Consider the following 21,776-nt stretch of genomic DNA (forward strand, 5'->3'; position numbering starts at 1 on the left):
TTTTTTTTAAAAAACCAGCCTACCTGTTTTTATTGGGTTTTCTGGGTTTTATTGGGGTTTTATCTTTAACAGTTGCGTGCATGGTAGAAATTGTTAATCAAAAGTAACTGCTTAGTAAAAAAGGTCTTAAAATGTTTCATAAATATTATGAAATATTACTTTCGAAGTTGACACAACAAATATCTCAAACTATGTTTCAAATGAAATTATTCTAACATTCAAATAAATTCATCAAAATTGAAGAAAGATGGTTTTTTTTAGTTTATTATGGTGGGAAAAACCCAATAAAACCGTGGTTTTTTTATTTTTTTATTAGAACCCTGAATCTGATACCTATCATCTGTCAATAATAAATTTTTTTATGAAAAATCAACCGATCTGAAAGACCGAAGAATTTTTAAAATTAGTGTATAACACCAAAAAAATTCAGGAAATTTTGAAAATTTGTCTAAATTACATGGTTCGAGTTAAAAAAAATACCCACGTGTTTTATAGGGTTTTAACACCTATATTAAAAATGATATGTGAGAATTCCACCAATCCCGTTTCTAAGGGTGAGTGGTTCGATTTAGCAGACGCCACTAATTCAATGGCGGAAAACGCAGTAGTCCTCGTTTTTAAATCTATAATAAAATGCTAATTAGTTTTTTAATAAGAAATCATTTATTTTATTTAATATTTTTCCTTTCATATTTTAAGGTCATTCTCTTATTGTATTATGTTATGTTATCTGGTCTTTTCGTTTAAACATTATAGGAAACATCAGTAAAAGTTGGGAAAAAGATGGAAAATCAAGTGGAGTGAAATTCGATTAAACATCATCACTTGATAGCCAGTCTTATAACTCAGAAGTTTTTTAAGACTCGAAAGTTACAGAAATTTATCTTCCCTACGTGCTTTTTGGCAAATCTTTGCCGGGAGCGCCTCTCTCATCTCCATTTCTCTCTCAATCTCCCTCTTCTCTCTCTCTCTCTCTCTCTCTCTCTCTCTCTCTCTCTCTCTCTCTCTCTCTCTCTCTCTCTCTCTCTCTCTCTCTCTCTCTCTCTCTCTCTCTCTCTCTCTCTCTCTCTCTCTCTCTCTCTCTCTCTCAGTCTCTCCCAGTCTCTCTCTTTTCCCTCTTTTCTAAATTAAGAAACACCCACTGCTATTCCAGTGTAGAGCTGCACGGCGCACCATCGTTTTGATTGGTTCATTTACCAGTCAGTCAAAAGCTCCGTTTTCCTTTCAAATGGGGAACGTCTAGATTTCTTGGAAAAATTAAAATGTGGGTTGGTTTTTTTTTTGTGTTTTTTTCTTTTCTTTCGTAAAAGAATATCATATCAAATTTGAATGTTCGTCATATTTTTTATCGAGTTTTTGATATAAAGTCTATGAGATGCGGAAAATTTGACGTGAAATGGATATATTTAACTGTGTTTTCTTTAAAATTTGTCAAGGAGAGACGTATCTTAATTGTTCATCGTTTTGAATGTTTAGGAATCAAATTTTATAATAATGTCGGAATATTAAGTCGCTATTCGTTAGTGTAAAAGATGCCTGGATTAGTGTACAGATCACTTGGATAATATTGTTTATTTAATTTAATTTTTTTTAATTGTTTAGAGAAGAATTAAAGAAAACTTGGAACGTTTGAAATTGTGTAGAGATTTCTTGGAATTTTACTGCAAAAATTGTTCTTAATTTCTTAAACCTTTTTAGTGAAATCTCTGGAGGAAATTATGAAGAAATCGCTGTGGAAATGTTTTACAAATTGCTAGGAAAATATTTTACGAATCGCACAGACAAATAACTCGGAAAATTTCTACAAATCGCTTGGAAAATATTGTGCGAATCGCTTGGAAAATATTGTGCAAATCGCTTGGAAAATATTGTGCAAATCGCTCAGAAAATATTGTCTAAATCGCTCAGAAAATATTGTACGAATCGCACGGAAAGTATTGTACGAATCGCTCGGAAACTTTTGTACAAATAGCTCGGAAAAGTTTGTACGAAAAGCTCAGAAAATATTGCGCAAATTTGTCGGAAAATATTGGGAAAATTTCTCGGAAAATATTGGGAAAATTTCTCGGAAAATATTGGGCAAATCGCTCCGAAAATATTGTACGAATTGCACGGAAAATTTAATTGAAATCACCTAGAAAATAACTATATATAAAGTGCTAATTGAATGAAAATTACTTGAACGTTAAATATTCGAGTCGCCACTGAATTAAAATTACTTGAATTTGAATTATTTTTGAATCAGTTGAAAAAACGTGATGTATTCTAAAAATTAATTACTGTTTAATCGGATAAAATACCTGATATCACGGTAATAATTAGTATATTTTAGGCATTAATTAAAACAAACAAAATTTGAAGAATCAGTGAAACCTTTTATAAATGTGTACAAATTAAATCCATTAAAACAATTTAAGAAATGTAATGACAGAAATAGCCTTTCTTGCCTTTCAACAAAATTTTAAAACTAACGTGAAATCGCAAAACTAAAATAAAATAATTTAAACACCGGTTATTAAAATTGAAATAGAATCTTTAATTAAAGTTAATTTGGGAACCCATTAAATCGAAACCAGCCCGGAAACTTGACACTTCCGGAGAAGATCTTGGAAGGGGTTGCACCCCCCAATGGCGTGTGATTGAACTCACGCGCGGGGAAAGACCCTCTGGTCTATTCGACACCCTTAGTCCCCATATACAGAATGCGGGAAAAAAACTAGAGTCTCACTTGTACCCGTGCTGCCGGCGGTCATTCTGGCGCCTCTAAGGTCAGATAAAGGTCATCAACATAACCCCATAGCTATGCTTTTAACGAGTATTGTAGAATTCTACCACCGTTTCTCGTTTCTCGGGGTGATCCGTTGAAGGACGGGTTTGTAGCGAGTTGGAATGGATGCCGGCCGCGGTTTTCCGTGTTAAGATTCCCGGGAAGCGTTGGTCCTTTGAGAAAGAGCCGACACTCAAGCTACTACGATAGGATCTCTTGATTTCTATCATTGACCCCAACGAGATACAGTCACTCTTTAAAGTTCTTTAACATATGGACGGCAACCATGAACTCATTCAAGTAGCTAAGAATATTTTTAAGCGCATTTTTGAGAAGACCTCACATAAGCAGTTCCCGTATGAATGGAACCAAAAGTGGATGAGAGGAAAAGTATGAAAATGGCCAAAAGTCGCGAATCATCAGAGTTTCGCCGTAGTTGATCGTTTTATGGCGTAGCTATACTGGGCCTGTTTACTCCCTTAAAATAGGTCTTGTGTTAATTCGCGGTTACGCGGTTACCGTCGTCTGCTATTGTGTATGCTAGAACTTCCTCGATTTGTGTTTGTAGTCAGGACAGAGTAGCTGGTAATGTTTTTAAAGGTATTTGAAGGTATAATATGGATTTAGTAAGGTTATCGGAGCAATAGAAGAGCACATAAAACTAGATACGTTTAAAATAAATCTCGGTAATTTAGCTATAGCGCGAGGAGCTTGCGTCATGATGCGCGTTATCGAGTGGGCTATGGTTAAAACAAGGAGTATAAATGTCTGAACTACTTTCAGTCGCGAGTTTGCAAGTCCATCAGTCACTAGTAGACTAAATAGTTATTGGCGAAAATTTGATGTCCTCGTTTTTTAACACAGGCTCTATGGCCATTGTCATACTTTCCCTCTCATCCACATTTGATGGAACCCATTATAGCGTTACTTATAACCGACGTTTCCCGAAAACACAGTTTACCCGTTACAGCAGTTCCCAATACAGCGGTTCTAATTGTAAATGCGGCGTACCGTTACAGCAGTTCCCAAATGAACAGTACAACCGAGAAGTGAGAAACGATGGTCGTTTAGGTGTAGGTTTGTTTACGTTATTTGAACCCCAGTACTATAGTATTAGGGTCAGCTGAGGTTAGGATAGGTTAAGTTAGCGTACAATGTCAAATTCTACTTAATAGATAAGGTAAACTGTAGGGTTAATAATTGATCAAAAATCAACAGCAGTTCCCAATACAGCGGTTCTAATTGTAAATGCGGCGTACCGTTACAGCAGTCCCAAATGAACAGTACAACCGAGAAGTGAGAAACGATGGTCGTTTAGGTGTAGGTTTGTTTACGTTATTTGAACCCCAGTAGTATTAGGGTCAGTTTAGGTTAGGATAGGTTAAGTTAGCGTACAATGTCAAATTCTACTTAATAGATAAGGTAAACTGTAGGGTTAATAATTGATCAAAAATCAACAGCAGTTCCCAATACAGCGGTTCTAATTGTAAATGCGGCGTACCGTTACAGCAGTCCCAAATGAACAGTACAAATTAACCGAGAAGTGAAAAACGATGGTCGTTTAGGTGTAGGTTTGTTTACGTTATTTGAACCCCAGTAGTATTAGGGTCAGTTTAGGTTAGGATAGGTTAAGTTAGCGTACAATGTCAAATTCTACTTAGGTAAGGTAAACTGTAGGGTTAACAATTGATCAAAACTCAAGTTATAAACTGCTATTTCTAAAACAGCAGTTTTGAACACGTAGTGGTCGGCATTTGGATAGGATAATTTCTGTTTGTTTTATCTTTATTCATAATTTGAAATTATCCACGGGAAGTCTATGATTAATACAATGTAATCACGAATAATTATCTGATTATTATCCATGAATAACTGATTAACCAAAATTCTGTAGATTATCTTGTCCAAACGCCGACCACTAGAACAATGCCGCTGTTTTTATGAAATTGCGGTTGGTATTTTGGAAACTGCTCTTCTGGGACATGGTTAACTCCATTATTTTGTACATGGAGTAAAACAATTCTTAGTTTCGGTGACGTTCTCTTAGTATGACCAAACAATCTTACAGCTCCGTCGAAGTTAATGAACTTTACTCAGAAACATGTGTTATTCTATACTTACACTGACTACAACTAGCTCCTGAAGTGTGTCCTTCCGAGGATTTCTTCTTTGAAATCGAGCACGAGAAAATGAGAAACTAAGATGTCAAACTTAAGTGATATTACCTGTTGAATTGACTTGATTCGGTGCAAGGACGTCAAGCGTTGGTCCTTTCAAAGATAGTTGGCACTTTTAGCAGCCGATGTTTCAATGCATGGAAGTCCATTAACTACAATATTTATATGTTTAAAATTTCTAGACGAGGCATTGGTCAGAAATGGGACGTGTAACGTGTGGTATATGACTATTTGACCGATTTTCAACCCCTAATGTAACTATGTCGCCATTAAAGTCAAGTTTACCGTCAGTAAATTACCGGTAATTTACCAAATACCGCGTAAATTACCGATTTATATCTGACCGTAATTTTAGAATGGTAATTTACCGGTAATAAGCCAGTGAAAATATAATTAAAATACCATAAATTTTAATCGGTAACGTACCAGGTAAATTACTATTATTAAAAATTACGGTAATCTCTAGGTTTTCAAGACTGATAATTCTAGAGTCGAACATTGCATGGAAGGGTTAGATCTTCGATCCCATAGAAAACCTGCAGTTTTTTAAGTCTTAAATTCTACTCCTTCCAATGTTCAATTCTACGATAATTAGCAATTACTTTTGACCTAAATTAATTAACACACAAAAGCCGATTATACCAGAATATTTACCCCTCAAAGGTAGGATTTTACATAACCTAGTATAGGTTTGTTCGTTTTTAGCTATATCTTTCAAAAGCTCTCGTAGAAACGACATCAACAGGAATTGCATGCGTATTCCCCGTTTGATTATTTTGCTTTAAGGAGAGGTGCTGATGTAAATATGGCATATTTCACGCCTGTCTTATAAACAAAAGATGAAAAATATTGGTCCGCCGGAAATGGCCACCCCTATTGTTTATTAATGCGCCTTTTTTTCTCTCTCTGTTGAAGTCTGACAATTTTATGACCTACTTCGAAACCCATACCTCTAGTTTGTTTGTCAAATAAAATTCTCAGAATCCTTTTTAAAGGAAAAGTTCAGGTAACGTAACATTATATCTTAAATGAACGTCCGTTTTCCAAATATAAATTGAAAAATATTAAAAAGAAATAAATGATCTCTTACTACTAATTAATTGGAATTTAATTAGTCTTAAAAACAAGGACTACTGCGCCGCCGCCGCCATTGGTTTAGTGTCGTCTGCTATCGAACCACTAGGGTAGAGCTCGGCATTATCTATCAATTATCCACGTTATTTTATCTTTATCCATACTCGAAACATATCCACAGAACTTACATGTTAAATCGTATTGTAATCCACAAATTTGTTTATAAATAATCGTTTATCCACCAATTTGTGGATAATTGATCGAAAATGCCGAGCTCTACACTAGGGAATTGGTTGAATTATTAGAGGTAGGGTTAGGGGTAAGAACGGCGGCACAGTATTCCTCACGTTTCGTTTTAGCAGACGCCGCAAAGACAATGGCGGATGACGCAGTCGTCCTTGATTATTTTTAAGACTAATTAAATGCTAATTATCATATTGTAATAAGAGATCATTTATTTATGTTTTAATAATTAATTCCTTTTATATTTAGAAAAAGGCCGTTCTTTTAAGGTATAATTAATTATGTAACCTGTACTTTTCCATTAAATTTGATTAGTTTATTCGATTATATCAGAAGTAGATCATATTACAGCTCCCTAGAAGTACTGGACGATATAACATCGCTGTGCATCAGCATTGTCTCCCAGCGCTGAAGGGAAGAGGGTATATGCGAAACGCAGCGGCGAATTTGTGAACTAAACCAGAGGAACGATTTTGGCGCGAAAGAAATTTTTAAAAAGGGGGGCAAGCAAACGGAAGTAAGTGGTAGCCAATGAGGAAAGGTTTAAGAGAGAAGAACGCGGAAGGAAACAAGTTGTTCCATGCATAGTGTTGGGTTGTTAATATAATAGTAGAAGTCCACTTTATTTTTCCGATTTTAAAAAAAAATTGGCGTCTATAGGTATTTCGCACAATTTTTAAACGCTTGTGTTGAAAAGGAAATTAATATGAATTCAAATGTTCAAAATAGCCTTCATCATGCTAGAACATTTTTAGTGCATCCCAAATACACTACCGATTTATAGGTTTTTAGCGGGGATAGTTGGACTGATTTATTACTAATCATCGGTTATGTGCGTCGACATACAAATTTGTTTTACTTTTTAAAGTCTGACAAATTTTTTCAATGCTTTAACGTTTTCCGTTCGCGATAGATGCAGGTCACTTTTTTTTCAGTTTTACAAAACGTTTTAGTCGCTTACGGTTATGTGATTTTAATATCACATATGAATTGTGATCAGATGTGTCTTTCATTTGGGCATGCGACGATTGTAATTAATTACATTGGTCCTAGACGTTTTTTCTTATTAGCAAAGAAACAAAAGCCATTCTAAATCAAAATTATAACGTGGTAACAAGCTTCACACTAACCACGACACTGACGGCGGTCTGACAGCCATTAGGCTACCATCAACCGGAACTTCCGTAGGCTAACGAAACTCCAGATCCGGGTTAATGGGCAAACAATACTTGTAAAACTGAGCTATAGATGGCGGGCTTGGATGTCTTGGAAGGAAACGCTGTTAACAAAAGGATAACCTACGTCCAGTACTTATAGGGAGCTGTAATATGATCCACTTATGATTATATTTTAGTTCTTAGCGAGTTTTATTTATTTATGGGTTATCTTTTATTGATCTAAAGCGCTGGCAATTTATCACAAACATAAGGCCTATTTTGAATTCGTGAGTGAGCTGTACCTTTTATTGAAAATTAGTTTACGGTTATTGAAATTTAATTTGAAGAATTGAGAAAACATGAATTGGGTTTTTTTTTCGGGACGACTGACGGGAAATTTTGGAAATACGATCACCCTGAACGGGCGTTTTTTGGGGTAGAGGGGGTCCGCTGATCTACTTGTATATTTGACCCGTGCGGTTCTAGAGAAGGAAGAAAAACCACCCGAGCGACGATTGACTTATTATATACGAGCTTAAGTAAATAATAACTTCCTATAAGTTTAAATAGCGTTTGTAGAAATATTTGTGTAACGTGGCCAGTAGATGGATAGGTCTGTATCTCATAAAATAGAAAAAAGTGATCTCGATGCGAGGATAATGTTCTATACAGATCGGATAAAGACGTTTAAAAATGGCTCGGAAATGGTGATCATCATTTGAAATTCGATCAATTCATCTAATGGAATCCGATGATTTTCAAGAGTTGACTGATGAGGATAATTTGGCATTGAATAAAATGAGTTGAATCCTCGGTATTTGAAGCAATTGAACAATTTGGTTCTTGATTTAATGATTTAACAGTGACTTCTCTGATTTAAATGATTTGACAGTGATTGCCCTGATTAAAATTATTCGGCAGTCCTAGCTCTGATTTTAATGACTTAAAATTGGTTACTATGATTTTTATGAATATATAGTTATTGCTCTGATTTGAATGATTCGACAGTGATTGCTCTGATTTTACTGATTTGACATTGATTGGTCTGATTTTAATGAATAGATGGTGACTGGTCTGATTTTAATGAATAGATAGTGATTGTTCTAATTTTAATGAATTGTAAGTGATTGCTCTGATATTAATGATTCGACAGTGATTTCTTCGATTTTAATGATTCGACTGTCATTTCTTCGATTTTCATGATTACTTTGATTTTAATGACAGTGATATAAATGATTTTCATGATTTGACAGTGATTGCTCTGAATAAATTGAGGGACATAAACGATTCACTAATCATTAAATTTCATATTCTATGTGATTCGACTAATTTATCGGAAATGACAGTGATTTTAATAGTTTGAATTATTTATGAGATTTGATTGATGAAATGATATCTGATTTGTCAGTGGCTTCTATGATTTTGTTAGAAATGTTTTTACATGACAAATTGAACTGATTTGTCAGTGACTTCAAGAACGAATTCGGGATACCATAAGAACATTGAAACGATGCAATGCTGGCGCCACGAAGTCATACTTTTCATAGTATGAGGGAGGGGCCTATATTTTTGGGAATATGGAGTCTCCAAGGTCTAGGAGTGTTGGTGTGGGTGTCAAGAACAAAACTGTTAAAATCGTTAATATTTAAGAAGAGTGGTCCATAATGAAGTTATAAAGAACGTAGATTTTTTCTATTAGAGAGCCAGATATATCTGGGGCAAATTCAGTACAACGGATTTCCCAAACTTAGGCGTATAACGCCAAGGCTTAAGGTCAGTGAAGATGAATGCGATACCAGCCACTTTAGTTGATTTATAACCCACCGATGGCGCTAAAAACGGATTTTAAGGCGTTACCTAGAACGAAGTCGGTAACAGCATGGGCAAAGCAATACTAAAGGACGGATGGCAGAGGGAGAAAGTTGAAAAATACTTGTTAATTCGCCTTCTAGCGGGAGATAGTAGCAAACCGGATAGTGGGGGGGCATATGGGGGAATCAACGTTCTAAAGAGGGAAGCAGCTAACGTCTTACTTTGTCTAGATGGCGCTAGCTTTGTCCGGCATTTGACTCAGTATTTTTATAACCCCCCGACCATTTTGGGGCTGAAAAGGGGGAAGTAAGCTTAACGTTGGTGGTTTAGTCGCTTAGTATGGGGCTCTACGGGCTGCCATCGGTCCTTTAGTATTGCTTAGTCCATGGTAACAGTTTTTGAAAGAAGTATGACTTCACGGTACCAGGGGACAATGTTCTTATTGTATCCTGAATTCATTCTTGGTGACTTCAGAGTGACGATAAATTTGCCGTAGATTTGAATGCTTTGAAGAAAAATCGTTCCTTTCGGCCACTTCCTTACGCGTCACTTTAACTTACAGGGAAAAATTATTATCTTATGAAATGACGGAAGAGTGTACGGGGACTGAGTGAGGGCTAGATGACTTTTCGCCAAAGTCGGGTTGCCGGTCTTTTCAGTTCCATGGAATCCGTGGAAGATCATTCCACGGCCTGTGTCGAGTTATTCAAAGAACCCACCGACTTCTGAATAATATAGCCTATTTCCCATCACGGTTTAGAGATTTTTAACGAGGAGCGTACTCCCGCACCGATTCTGCAGGTCTAAAGCGATGAATTTCATTTTAGGCTTAGTTAATGTTTTTAGTTGAATGGCTTTGGTTATAAGTTGTTTACGGAACCTTTGAAAGGAAATAGGGAAGGGGATGGTTGGTTTTTTAGGGGTTTAGGGGTCTTCTAGGGGTTATCGCTTTCAGGTCACGTTAGGGGTCCTTTATGCTTGATGTGTTGTGACTTCTTAACTTGTTTTTAAATAGATTATCTGCCGAATAAATCTCCGTACTAGAACATATTTGGGTAACCGAACTGTACCTACAACACGACTACGTTTAATTGCAATTTATTTCATTTTATAATAACTTGAAACAAGTTGGGAAACCAAAATATACCTCTCCGAGTCGAGACGCAATTAAGAAATTTTTCTTTAATTAAATAAATATAATAGATATTAATTATTTTAATAGCCATTAATTTACTTTAATTCTAGTTAAATCGTTTTAAGAAACTTTATTCCTAAAATTGTTTTAAACATAGCTATTGTTGACGTTTGAATTCAAGCGTATGCCTCTTTAACAATTTTTTGAAATTTATATATAAGGCAGTTGATTCACAACAATTGATAAGTATGACACTCGAGCTAGTTCGAGAACGACGCGAGACTTGACTACACACGGTTTTGCAGGACTTCCACCTTCCATTTAGTCTGCAGTACTAAGCCTTTGACAGCGCCTAACCAGGCGTCACTTTACACGAATCTATGACGTTTCCCCTACGTCACTTCAAGACAAGCTCTCAGTAACCAGTGACAAACTTGTGGAACATTTCTAATTAGCTTATGGTTGTAATTTTAATTTTTTGGCATTAGGAGAATTATTGGAACACTTTACTATTTTTTTTTATCAAATTTTCAGCTTTACCCAACTCGATTTTGGCAAAAAAGCAATTTTTTTACAGAAAATGACGCAAATTTTTATTAACCCATTAGCTAAATTCTGATATTTTTCTAACAATTTTTCATATCTGTAAATATCTGAAAACTTCCAGCAAATATTAAAAAGTCGACCAAAGTTTTATAAAAATTTCCTGGAGTGGTTGAAAAAAAACTATTCTTCCAAAACTTTGAATAGCTGAGGGCGTTTATCTGCATTATCGACACAAAATTTAAATAAAATTTCGGCTATCTATAAATCCGTAAAAGCTTGCACAAACTCGGGTTCTCCATATGGGCCTTATTAAGAAACATTAACATTTCCAAAATAGAGCCAAATAAATATGGCATCGTCCCAAAAGACAACTAATGGAAAATATAAAAAAATCAACGCCTGTCTAAACACAAAGGTGACATTTTAATTAATGACATTTCTCAAGAAAAACATCGCAGTTTTTATTCCAGCACACGTAAACGGGCTTAAACTAAAGGGATGGTATAATTTTGCGACGGGCTATCATTGCTATTTATCTGTAATTTCCAGAATATTGCTAGTAAAATACCGATCAAAATTTGGGAGTAATAAATATCGAATACCAGAAGGTTTTAATAGGATACTCTCGGTTTTTATGAAATCTTTATTTATTTCAACGTACCAACTGAGAATATGGTAATTTTTACAATCAAAATATGAATCGATTTCACGATTCAATTGATAATATTTTATTTTTACATTTAAAGGAAACGTTAAGGTATAAAATTATACCTTAAAAGTTCGGCCTTTTTCTAAATATAAAAGGAATTAAATATTAAAAAGAAATAATGACCAATTATTATCAGAAAAATAATCAGCATTTTAAAAACTAGGACTACTGCGCCAGCAGCCATTGGTTTAGTAGCGTCTGCTAAATCGAACGGGATTGCTTGAATTCTCACAGGCTGCAGAGAGAGGTAAGGGTAAGGTATGTTTGATTTAGCAGACGTCCCCAAACCAATGGCGGATCATGGAAGAAGAAGGGTCATGGAAGGGTCCTATAGTGTTAAAGAGAGCGCGTTGAAAAATCGTAACTTCCCCCTTTTCATCCCTCCTTCCCGAGTTTATCACCAATGTTGAAAGCTTCTGCGCAGTAGTAGTGGCGGTAGAGAGCGGATCTAAACAGTGTACCCCTCTTTCTGCTTGCGCGCCAATATTGCGCAGAGCAGTAATCGAGTTACAGCTAGTGCCAATAGGGAGAGGAGAAATGTCCCAAGTGACCCTACATTTCGCGTAGCCGTCTGCCTATACACCTAAAAATAAATTCATTCAAAACTTACAACGGCCATACGAGTTTCTAAACCGGGCTTTCACGAATGAGGGGTGATCTTATTGGTTCGCTTAGAAATGCGCAGAGGCAGAATTTTAGTGTCAGAATGTTTTCAGCCAATGAAAAAATTTCACCTTTGAGTTTGTATTTCTGTTCACTAGATGGCGCTTGCTTCATTGTCAATCTGCCGCTTAACGGGCGTATATATATGGCCAGCTTGTTTATTTTATTTTTAGGTCTATTCACCTCACCATTCCATTACACCCTTCTTCTTCCATGGGCGGATGACGCGGCAGTCCTCGTTTTTAAGACCAATTAAATGCTAATTACTTTGTAATAAGATATCATTTATTTAGTTTTTAATATTTTTCCTTTTTATATTAAGAAAAAGGCCGTTCTTTTAAGATATAATGTTACGTTACATGAACTTTCCCTCTAAAATCTTTGTTTTCAATGACATTTACCTACACTCCTTCCAATTAATGCAACACAACATACAAATCTATTGACACATTCCTTTGAACGACGAAACTGAGAATACACAAATTTTTATTTTCAAACGAAAAATTTTCCATTGCATCTTTTCGGTCTTCCAACATGAACCAAGTTATTTAAGGAAATCAGAGTGCTTGTAACATAGAAAGATTGGTTTTTCTACGGTATTGTGGGTTTCATCTAATGTCTCAACTAAGAACACCATACCTAACTATCCACATCGAAAAAGAACAAAGAAATTCTGTTGGAAAAAATTCTATTCTAAACTGATAAATTCTAGAAGAAAACGCACGAAATAAACTGCGTTGAAAAGCTCTTTTTAGCAAGTAGGGAGAAAACATATTATAGTGTTTGAGACGCTTAATTTGTACAGAACCAAAAGAAAAAGGCATTCTTTAGTGTAACTTCTAAAGAAAGTCGAGTTCTCCTAATCGAAATTTACGCTACTCAAAACCATAAATGTTAAAATTTTTATTTAAACACCGGTTTTTTAAAGGAAAGGTTAAGTATCATAACACTATACCTTAGATGAACAGCCTACCGCCATTGTGGCGTCTGCTAAATCGAACCTCTTACCCATACGGACTGAGAGAGGTAAGCAGTCTGGAAACGAGGACAACTGCGCCTACCGCCATTGTGGCGTCTGCTAAATCTAACCTCTTACGCATACGGGCTGAGAGAGGTAAGCAGTTTGGAAACGAGGACAACTGCGCCTACCGCTATTGTGGCGTCTGCTAAATCGAACCTCTTACCCAAACGGGCTAAGAGAGGTAAGCAGTCTGGAAACGAGGACAACTGCGCCAACCGCCATTGTGGCGTCTGCTAAACCGAACCTCTTACCCATACGGGCTGAGAGAGGTATGCAGTCTGGAAACGAGGACAACTGCGCCTACCGCCATTGTTGCGTCTGCTAAACCGAACCTCTTACCCATACGGGCTGAGAGAGGTAAGCAGTCTGGAAACGAGGACAACTGCGCCTACCGCCATTGTGGCGTCTGCTAAATCGAACCTCGATCTTACCCATACGGGCTGAGAGAGGTAAGCAGTCTGGAAACGAGGACAACTGCGCCTACCACCATTGTGGCGTCTGCTAAATCGAACCTCTTACCCATACGGGCTGAGAGAGGTAAGCAGTCTGGAAACGAGGACAACTGCACCTACCACCATTGTGGCGTCTGCTAAATGGAACCTCTTACCCATACGGGCTGAGAGAGGTAAGCAGTCTGGAAACGAGGACAATTGCGCCTACCGCCATTGTGGCGTCTGCTAAATCGAACCTCTTACCCATACGGGCTGAGAGAGGTAAGCAGTCTGGAAACGAGGACAACTGCGCCTACCGCCATTGTGGCGTCTGCTAAATCGAACCTCTTACCCATACGGGCTGAGAGAGGTATGCAGTCTGGAAACGAGGAAAACTGCGCCTACCGCCATTGTGGCGTCTGCTAAATCGAACCTCTTACCCACACGGACTGAGAGAGGTAAGCAGTCTGGAAAATAAGAATGTTTTTTAAACTACCCTTTGGGACCAGTGACCCACCCTAGTGTCCGAATAAATAAACTGCTCTACGGACTGGTCCGAACCTTTGTTCTCTTATATATAAGTAATTAATAAACTGGTCCTGAGGACCAGTAATCACCACTTCTTGAATTTAAAAACTAGTCCAAGCAATTAATAAACTGGTTTTGGACCAGAAGTAAGGGTAAGTGCTTCGGTTTAGCAGACGAAACTAAACCAATGGCGACGTAATAGTCCTCGTTTCTAATTACATCAATCGGTTTTAGATCGTCTTTGATAAAACCATTAACTTCATTCTGTTTTAAATATTTATTCACCCATTTATTGGTTAAGAACTTTCAAATAACTATTTATGTTTATTTTAAATGCCAGTAGCGAAGCACGTGGATTTTTCTAGTTCTAAACTAAGCTTCACAAGAACTATATTCCACTCGGGAAAGAGGCGATATTCTATTTATTTGTCTTTTTCTAAGTCAGTCTTTTCTTCCCGCCTTCTTAAGTTCTTTTTCTCATCCTGGAGACAAACTGAGAATTGGGCTCAAGAGAGCGATTTCTATTCTTTGACATAGAAAAATAACGGGCCCCAAATAGACGGAAAGATTTGCAAAAATTTGACACACGACTCGACTCGAGAGTATAGCTAAAGATATGTATGTACATGACAAATTGGTAGAAAAAAAAGTCGCTCGCCTTCTTACGAATTCGGGGCAAGAATGCCTCGATTCCAAAATCAAGAATGTTGGTTACTCTGTGTGACACTCGCACTTTGATTTCTATTTCGCAATTTTAAATTCCGAGAACTGAGATTTTTAATTTCGAGAAAGGTTAAAGGGACAGTGAACATGTGTTAAATCGATATTCATATTCAGAGTTCGAATTAAACAAGTTGGGAAAACCAAAATATTACCTCTCCGTGTCAGTAACCAAGCTGAGAACTACGCGTTTTACGTCACGTTATCCAAAAACCCGACTATTTTCTTTGGTGACCGCGCTGGCTCAGCGCTGAGCACCGTGAGTCAAAATTCAAAAACAAATTCCCTTCTGTATGACACTGTTAACAGCGCTGAGCTCTGCTGAACGCGACCTAGATTTTCACCATGATGCTATATTCAATTATATAATCTAAGCCTGATTATTTAAAAGTGTATTTAACTTTCGGCCCACTCTGAACCGTTTATGTCTCTGCATTACAGAAACGAAAACCAAACCCAAGCGTTTACGTCTCTGCATTACAGAAACGAAAACCAAACCCAAGCGTTTACTTTTGGATTCACTAGGCCTATTGTCAAATAAAAGTTCATTTGACCGACATAGTAGCGTTCTTCTGGTTATTAATAACGAAAGGATTATGCTATAAACAGATGTAGTATAGCTTGAAATGACCGCATAGCTTAGTTCTTTTGTTTTTGTTGGGAGAGCTTAATTATTTTTATTTATTTTCTTTCACTTCTAAAATGAACCGACTGAAAAATTCATGTTAGGGTTAACTTATTTTTTTCTAAGTAAAACGTACTCCTTTTTTTTGTTACTTTTTATTTTTTATTTTATTTTACGTGAGTCGTCTTAACTCATAGGGAGCCAAGAGCGATCTGAAAATTTAGTGACTGCGAGAGTCTCTCTTCTCTTTTTTTTTTTCACATTCAAAAAGCGTGGTTTAGTGCTGACCAATAATGGTCCCCTAAACCCAACGACTTTCGACAATTTCCTTATATGGTCATGGAGAGATCGCTGAGGCTTTACCCCTTTTCTTCACCTCTAGTGCCAAGGTGTGCATTCCGGAGGAACGCGGTGGCTCCTATCGCGGAATCTTGGCGCCAGCGATCTCTCCCCCTCACAAAGGGACCTCGATCAAGCTTTTCTTTCTTTTTTACGTACAAAATTACAAATTTAACAAAATTATTAAGTTTTAAACCAAGTCACAACAGAATTATATCAAATACAAGAAATACATTAAGTTGCAAAACAATACATTAAATACAAAAGAAATACATTAATCACTACACAAGAAATACATTAATTAAGTTGTATAAAAAACCTATATTGAAACTACAGGATTTCACACTGCCCCGCGTAATACGTTAGTATTACCAAATTATTTTTTTTTTAGTTAGCATTAATTTCTAGAGCGTAAAGCAACTGAATGGGACGCTTAATTACATGGTTATTTGGCATTCTAACCGAACACGACCTAACTTTTCCGTCGCGCCCGTCATGTACTTCTGTCACAACACCTAACTTCCAGTAGTGTCTGGGAACTTTCTCTTCATGTATGATCATGACGTCACCGACACTAACCTTTCTATTTTGTTTGGCAAGTTTAATGTGGTGCGCGTTTCTTAATTCTAGGAGGTATTCATCCCGCCATCTTTTCCATAGTCTCTCCATTACCGTGGAGCGATACCGATAACGCTTGGTAAATTCCGATTGAGTTTTTGGTAATTGGCTTTCTTTTATTTTTTGAGCGGGTAAGCGTGTTATTCTTTTCCCAATCAACATGTGGGATGGCGACAATGGTTCTGGCTCATTGGCATCATTGAAAACGTAACTAATAGGCCTTGAATTTATGACTGCCTCAGTCTCGATGACCACAGTTTCCATTTCCTGATAAGTCAGCAAGGCCTTTCCTAGTGTTTTTCTTAAAATACTTTTTGTTGTTTTCACCATTCTTTCGTAGAAGCCCCCTGCCCAAGGGGTTTTTTCAATAATGAATTTCCAAATGATGCCTTTATTTCCAAAATACTGTCGAACTTGATCACAATGGATGCTTTCCCAAATTTTGCACAAGTCTTTATCTGCTCTTTTAAACGTTTTTGCGTTGTCGGAGTATATAACCGAGGGTAAGCCGCGTCGCGAAATCATTCTCCTCAGTGACATTAAGAACTCATAAGTGGTTAAAGCGGGAACGAGTTCGAGGTGGATAGCTCGTGTAACCGCGCATGTATACAAACAAATGTAACATTTTTCTTCTTCTTTTCCTATTTTGACAATTAGCGGGCCGGCATAATCTATACCGACCACAGTGAAGGGTTCTGACTCGACGATACGATCTTTCGGGAGTAATCCTGTTTCTTCTTGACCAGCTTTGGCGTTGGTTCGTTTGCATTTGTAGCAATTTTTGACGACGTTTCGCGCTAATTGTCTCCCAGCTATAATCCAGTAACGTTCTCGTGATTGGGTTGCAGTGGCTTGAATTCCACAGTGCATGACTTCCTCGTGGCTTCTCATCATGAGAAGTTTTGAGAGTTCTTGATTTTTCTTTAATATAATTGGATGTTTTGTTTCGTAACTCAAATTTCCTTCTTCTAATCTTCCACCAACGCAGAGAACGCCATCTTCATTAAGAAAGGGTTTGAGCGAAGCGATGTCCGAACTTTTCGGCAATGGTTTTTTTTCTTTTAAATTCTTTATTTCTTGAGAAAAATCGTTTTCTTGAATGTCTTTGATAAATCTTGCTTCAGATTGCCACATTTCCTCAGCGGTAATAGGACCAACTTTTGTGTCTTTGCCCAAGCTTTTTTCTTTGAATCTGTTTATCCAAGCTACTATTCTGAAGGCTTTATTTATGGAACTGTATCTTTGAAGGTCAACTACGTACTGTATTCCTATTTTCTCGTCAATACTGATCGTCAAAACCACCTTTCTTTTCTCTGTTTCTATTTCTTCTAATTTTACATCGCTTACGCATGCAGATGGCCAGTGAGACTCATCTTTTGCTAACCAAGTTGGTCCTCCAAACCATAGCGGATTGTCTTTCATTTCTTTGGGTTTGGCCCCTCTAGATGGAATGTCTGCCGGATTCTCGATTCCGGGGCAATGATTAACGTTTTTTGGATCAATTAGCTGCTGGATTTCTGCCACACGGTTCTGTACAAAGGGTTTCCAATTTTTGGATGGTCCTTTCACCCAATGCAGGGCAATCATAGAGTCCGTCCACATAACCAATTTTATGTTTTCGTTAAATGTTTGTTCCACATTCGTGACCAGCCGGGCGCCTAGTAGGCATCCCATAAGTTCTAGCCTTGGGAGCGTGATTTTCTTAAGTGGCGCTACTCTTGTTTTGGAGGTAACGAAAACCACTTTTATCTTCCCCGATAATGTTACGTATCGTAGATAAACGACGGCGCTGTAAGCTTTCTGGCTCGCGTCGCTGAAACAATGAAGTTCCTTTTCATTGATGTTTTGTACTTGCTCGCTATAATAGCATCTTGGAATGGTTAAATCCTTTAATTCCTTCATTTCTTCGCACCATTGTTTAAACTGGTGACTCAAATTATCTGGGAGGGTATCGTCCCAACCCAGTCCCCGCTCCCATAGAGCTTGAAATATGAATTTGGCCCTGATGACGAATGGTGAAAGTATTCCCACCGGGTCAAATACTTGAGCTACAGCACTGAGTACGAATCTCTTTGTGTTTTGATTTTCTTCCACAATGACTATTAGTTTATCCAAGTCAATAGACAAAGTGTCATTTTCGGGATCCCATTTTAATCCCAAGATTTTCTGTGGAGTAGGATTCCTATCCCCTTCGAATTTCAAACCTGCATCTGGATCAGCAGGTTCTTCATCCCATTTTAATCTTAATTTTTCATCGTTAGTCTGCCACTTTCGTAGCTCCATTTTTGCTTCTTTTAAAATTGTCGATGCTTTGACGGAAAGTTCATACGCGGCTTCCGTGTTGTCTTCGCCACTAGCCAAATCGTCAACGTAAAGTTGTTCGTTTAAAATTGTGTAAACATCAGGCTCCGTCTTTTTGTACGGCTCAATGTGAAATTTCACGGTCGCTGCGAGAAGGAAAGGGCTGGCCGTTACCCCGAAGGGCACGCGCGCCATCCTGACCACCTGATATTTGTTCCTTTGAATTTCCCCCTCTTCATTTTCCACCGTCCAGAGGAATCGGACGGAATCTCTTTCTTGCGGCTGTAACGCCACCTGGAGGAAAGCCTTAGCAATGTCTGCTGTCACCGCTACTTTATGCCCGCGAAACTTTAGAATCATCTTGTTAAGATCAGGGTTGAGGTTTGGTCCTGATTCCATACAATCATTGAGGGATGGCGCTCCTTTTTCTTTGGAAGAAGCGTCAAACACCACTCTTGTTTTGGTGGTGGTACTGGACTCCCTTACCACCGCTTGGTGTGGTATGTAATAGGTTCCGACGGGCTTTATTTCTGGTTTTTCTACTATTTCCGCAATTCCTTGCTTGATTTGATCTTCGATAATGCTCTTATATTCTTGATATAATTCTGGGTTCCTGTTAAATCTTCTAATCAAGCCTTCCATTCTTTTTGTTGCTACGGCGTGATTATCTGGTAAATTGTTTTTGTCCGTGTTCCAGGGGAAGGTAACACTGTATCTTCCGTCTTCAATTTTAATTTCTCTTTTGAATTTGTCTAGTGTTTCACTAGCCGATGGCTCTGCTTCTTGTTTTTCTTTTATTCCCATACTTTCCAAGTTCCAAAAGGATTGTAAGGTCTTTGATATTGTATTTTCGTCTAGACTTAAGTTCATGACGTTTACCGCGTAGGTACCGACCGAAACTTGGCCAATTTTCGCCGGTCCTTGAATAACCCACCCCAGGGTTGTTTCAACAGCTACTAGCCTTGGCGTGAATCTTTCAATGCGTCCCGTTACGAATTCCCAATACACATCGCCTCCGATTAGGACCCCTGCGCTTGATTTTAAAGGCGCAGTGTCACACGTTTTATCGGCAATTTGCATGCCCCTTTTTCTCATTTCTTTTTTAATATTTTCGCAGCCTACCATAGTTACTGCTTGGCAAATGTAGGGAACTTCGATGGCGATAATTTCAATCAATTCTCCTGTTTTTTCTGTATTTCTTAGCGATAATTTAACTAGTTTTCGCACTTGATCTTTGGATCTTTTTTCCGAGAATAGATTGAGTTCTATAGGGCATTCTCCAATTATAGGTAAGTTTAGCCGTTTTGATATTTCTTCCTCTACGAAGGACGCTTGGCTTCCTGGATCCAAAAGGCAGCGAACTTCTTCTTCATTTCCATGCTCGAGGTTTTTTGCTAAAGCATGAGCCGTTTGTAATAGGACGGTCTTAGAACAGGTTACTAAATTTGCTTCAACGCTTAATGTTTCGGCGGAATCTTCTTGTTTTGTCGCTTGCTGTTTATTTTCTTGTTTCTTTTGGCCCTTGGATTTATGGGTTTCATTTCTATCGCAGATAGCAACGTTGTGTTTTTTCCCGCAAAGCCGACACGAATTATACGGGGAGGGACAGTTTTTCGACTCGTGACCGAAACGCGTACAAATACAGCACCGATTTGCGTCCGAAATCATTTTCTTTTTCTCTTCTAGGGTGAATTGGGGGCAATAAGACGTCGCGTGCGAGTCAACACGGCAAAAAATGCAAAATACGTTTCGCATTCTGGTAGACGCGTGGAAAACCGACGCGCTTCCGTTTTGATTTTTTGGTTTATTGAAATTATTTTCAAACCTAGGTGGCCTTGGTTTATTATTGAATCTAATGGTTTTATCATACGACGATGATTCAACCCTTTGTTGACTGCTATTGTCACCGAGCATTTCACAAGTTACTCTACTCTCAACTTCCACGCGTAAATAATCGATCAAGGCGTCAACATCAAATTCACCCGCTCTACCTCGTTCTTTAGTATATTGCAATCTTATATCTTTCGGTAAACAACCCAAGAGTTTTGGGCATAAAAACGCACCGTTCACAGCGGTATCATGTCCTAGAGACCTTAAACTACGAATATGCGTCTCGCATGTATCATACATTTTTTTAAGACTATTTAAATCACTAGAGCTACGTACAGGTTCTAAGGTTAATAATTTTTGCATATGGGAATTAGTGACTAATTCGTCTCTTCCAAAATTATGTTTTAATATCTTAACTGCCTCATCATAGTTCTTATCTGATGGTTTCATTCCAGACAGTTTCTGAAGGGCCTCTTTTTCTAAATATGATTTTAAGTATGTAAATTTTTGTACCTTAGACAACGATGTATTAGAGTCCACTGTTGTTTCGAACAGACTCCAGAAGCCATTAAATTCAGTGACATCGCCTCCAAACTTGTTGATGATTAAAGGTGGAAGTCTCGCGTGTTGAGCCGCAATGTTCAGGTTAGCTTGTGGCTCTGAAGCGGTTGAATTTGCTGATGAGCCAGTTACTGGTAGGGATTCCAAATTAATTCCAGCTCTTTTTAGTTTTCTTTTCACTCGAATCCTGACGTTAGCGATATCATCTTTATATTTTTCTTGAGACGCTCCTTCTGCTTTCAGTTCAGCGTCGTTATCGGGCATAACATCCAGGATTTTCGAATCCAAATCCATCAGGCTCGTTTCCTTAATCGCCAAAATTTCCAAATGGTCTTCAATATCGTCAGAGTTTAGCGGGTCGTCTAGAATTAGCGTCTCCAAGGTGTTGATTGTTGATGTGGTATTACTTCTTACTGGTTTTCTTAACGCTTTCAGCTTCTTTAAGTCTGAAGCATTTTTTATGGCTTGCGCAACTTCTTCTGGTGAAGGTGGTACGTTAATGCCGGTCGGCGTCGCCAT

At 37.7% G+C, this 21,776-nt stretch overlaps 1 protein-coding gene across 1 annotated transcript; it reads right to left on the bottom strand.

Annotated features, from left to right (window-relative positions):
- Positions 1-8,556: 8,556 nt before the first annotated feature.
- On the bottom strand, positions 8,557-21,776 carry LOC149588696 (uncharacterized). Its single transcript, XM_089862080.1, has 3 exons — positions 16,527-21,776; positions 14,405-14,527; positions 8,557-8,679 (listed from the first exon to the last, which is right to left on the bottom strand). Exons 1-3 carry the CDS (start codon positions 21,774-21,776, stop codon positions 8,557-8,559), a joined length of 5,496 nt encoding a protein of 1,831 aa, XP_089718206.1.

The sequence above is a fragment of the Phalangium opilio genome, unplaced genomic scaffold, assembly GCF_054372755.1.
Source record: "Phalangium opilio isolate 3A_F unplaced genomic scaffold, DU_Popi_V2 ptg000537l_1, whole genome shotgun sequence".
NCBI classification, from domain to species: domain Eukaryota; kingdom Metazoa; phylum Arthropoda; class Arachnida; order Opiliones; family Phalangiidae; genus Phalangium; species Phalangium opilio.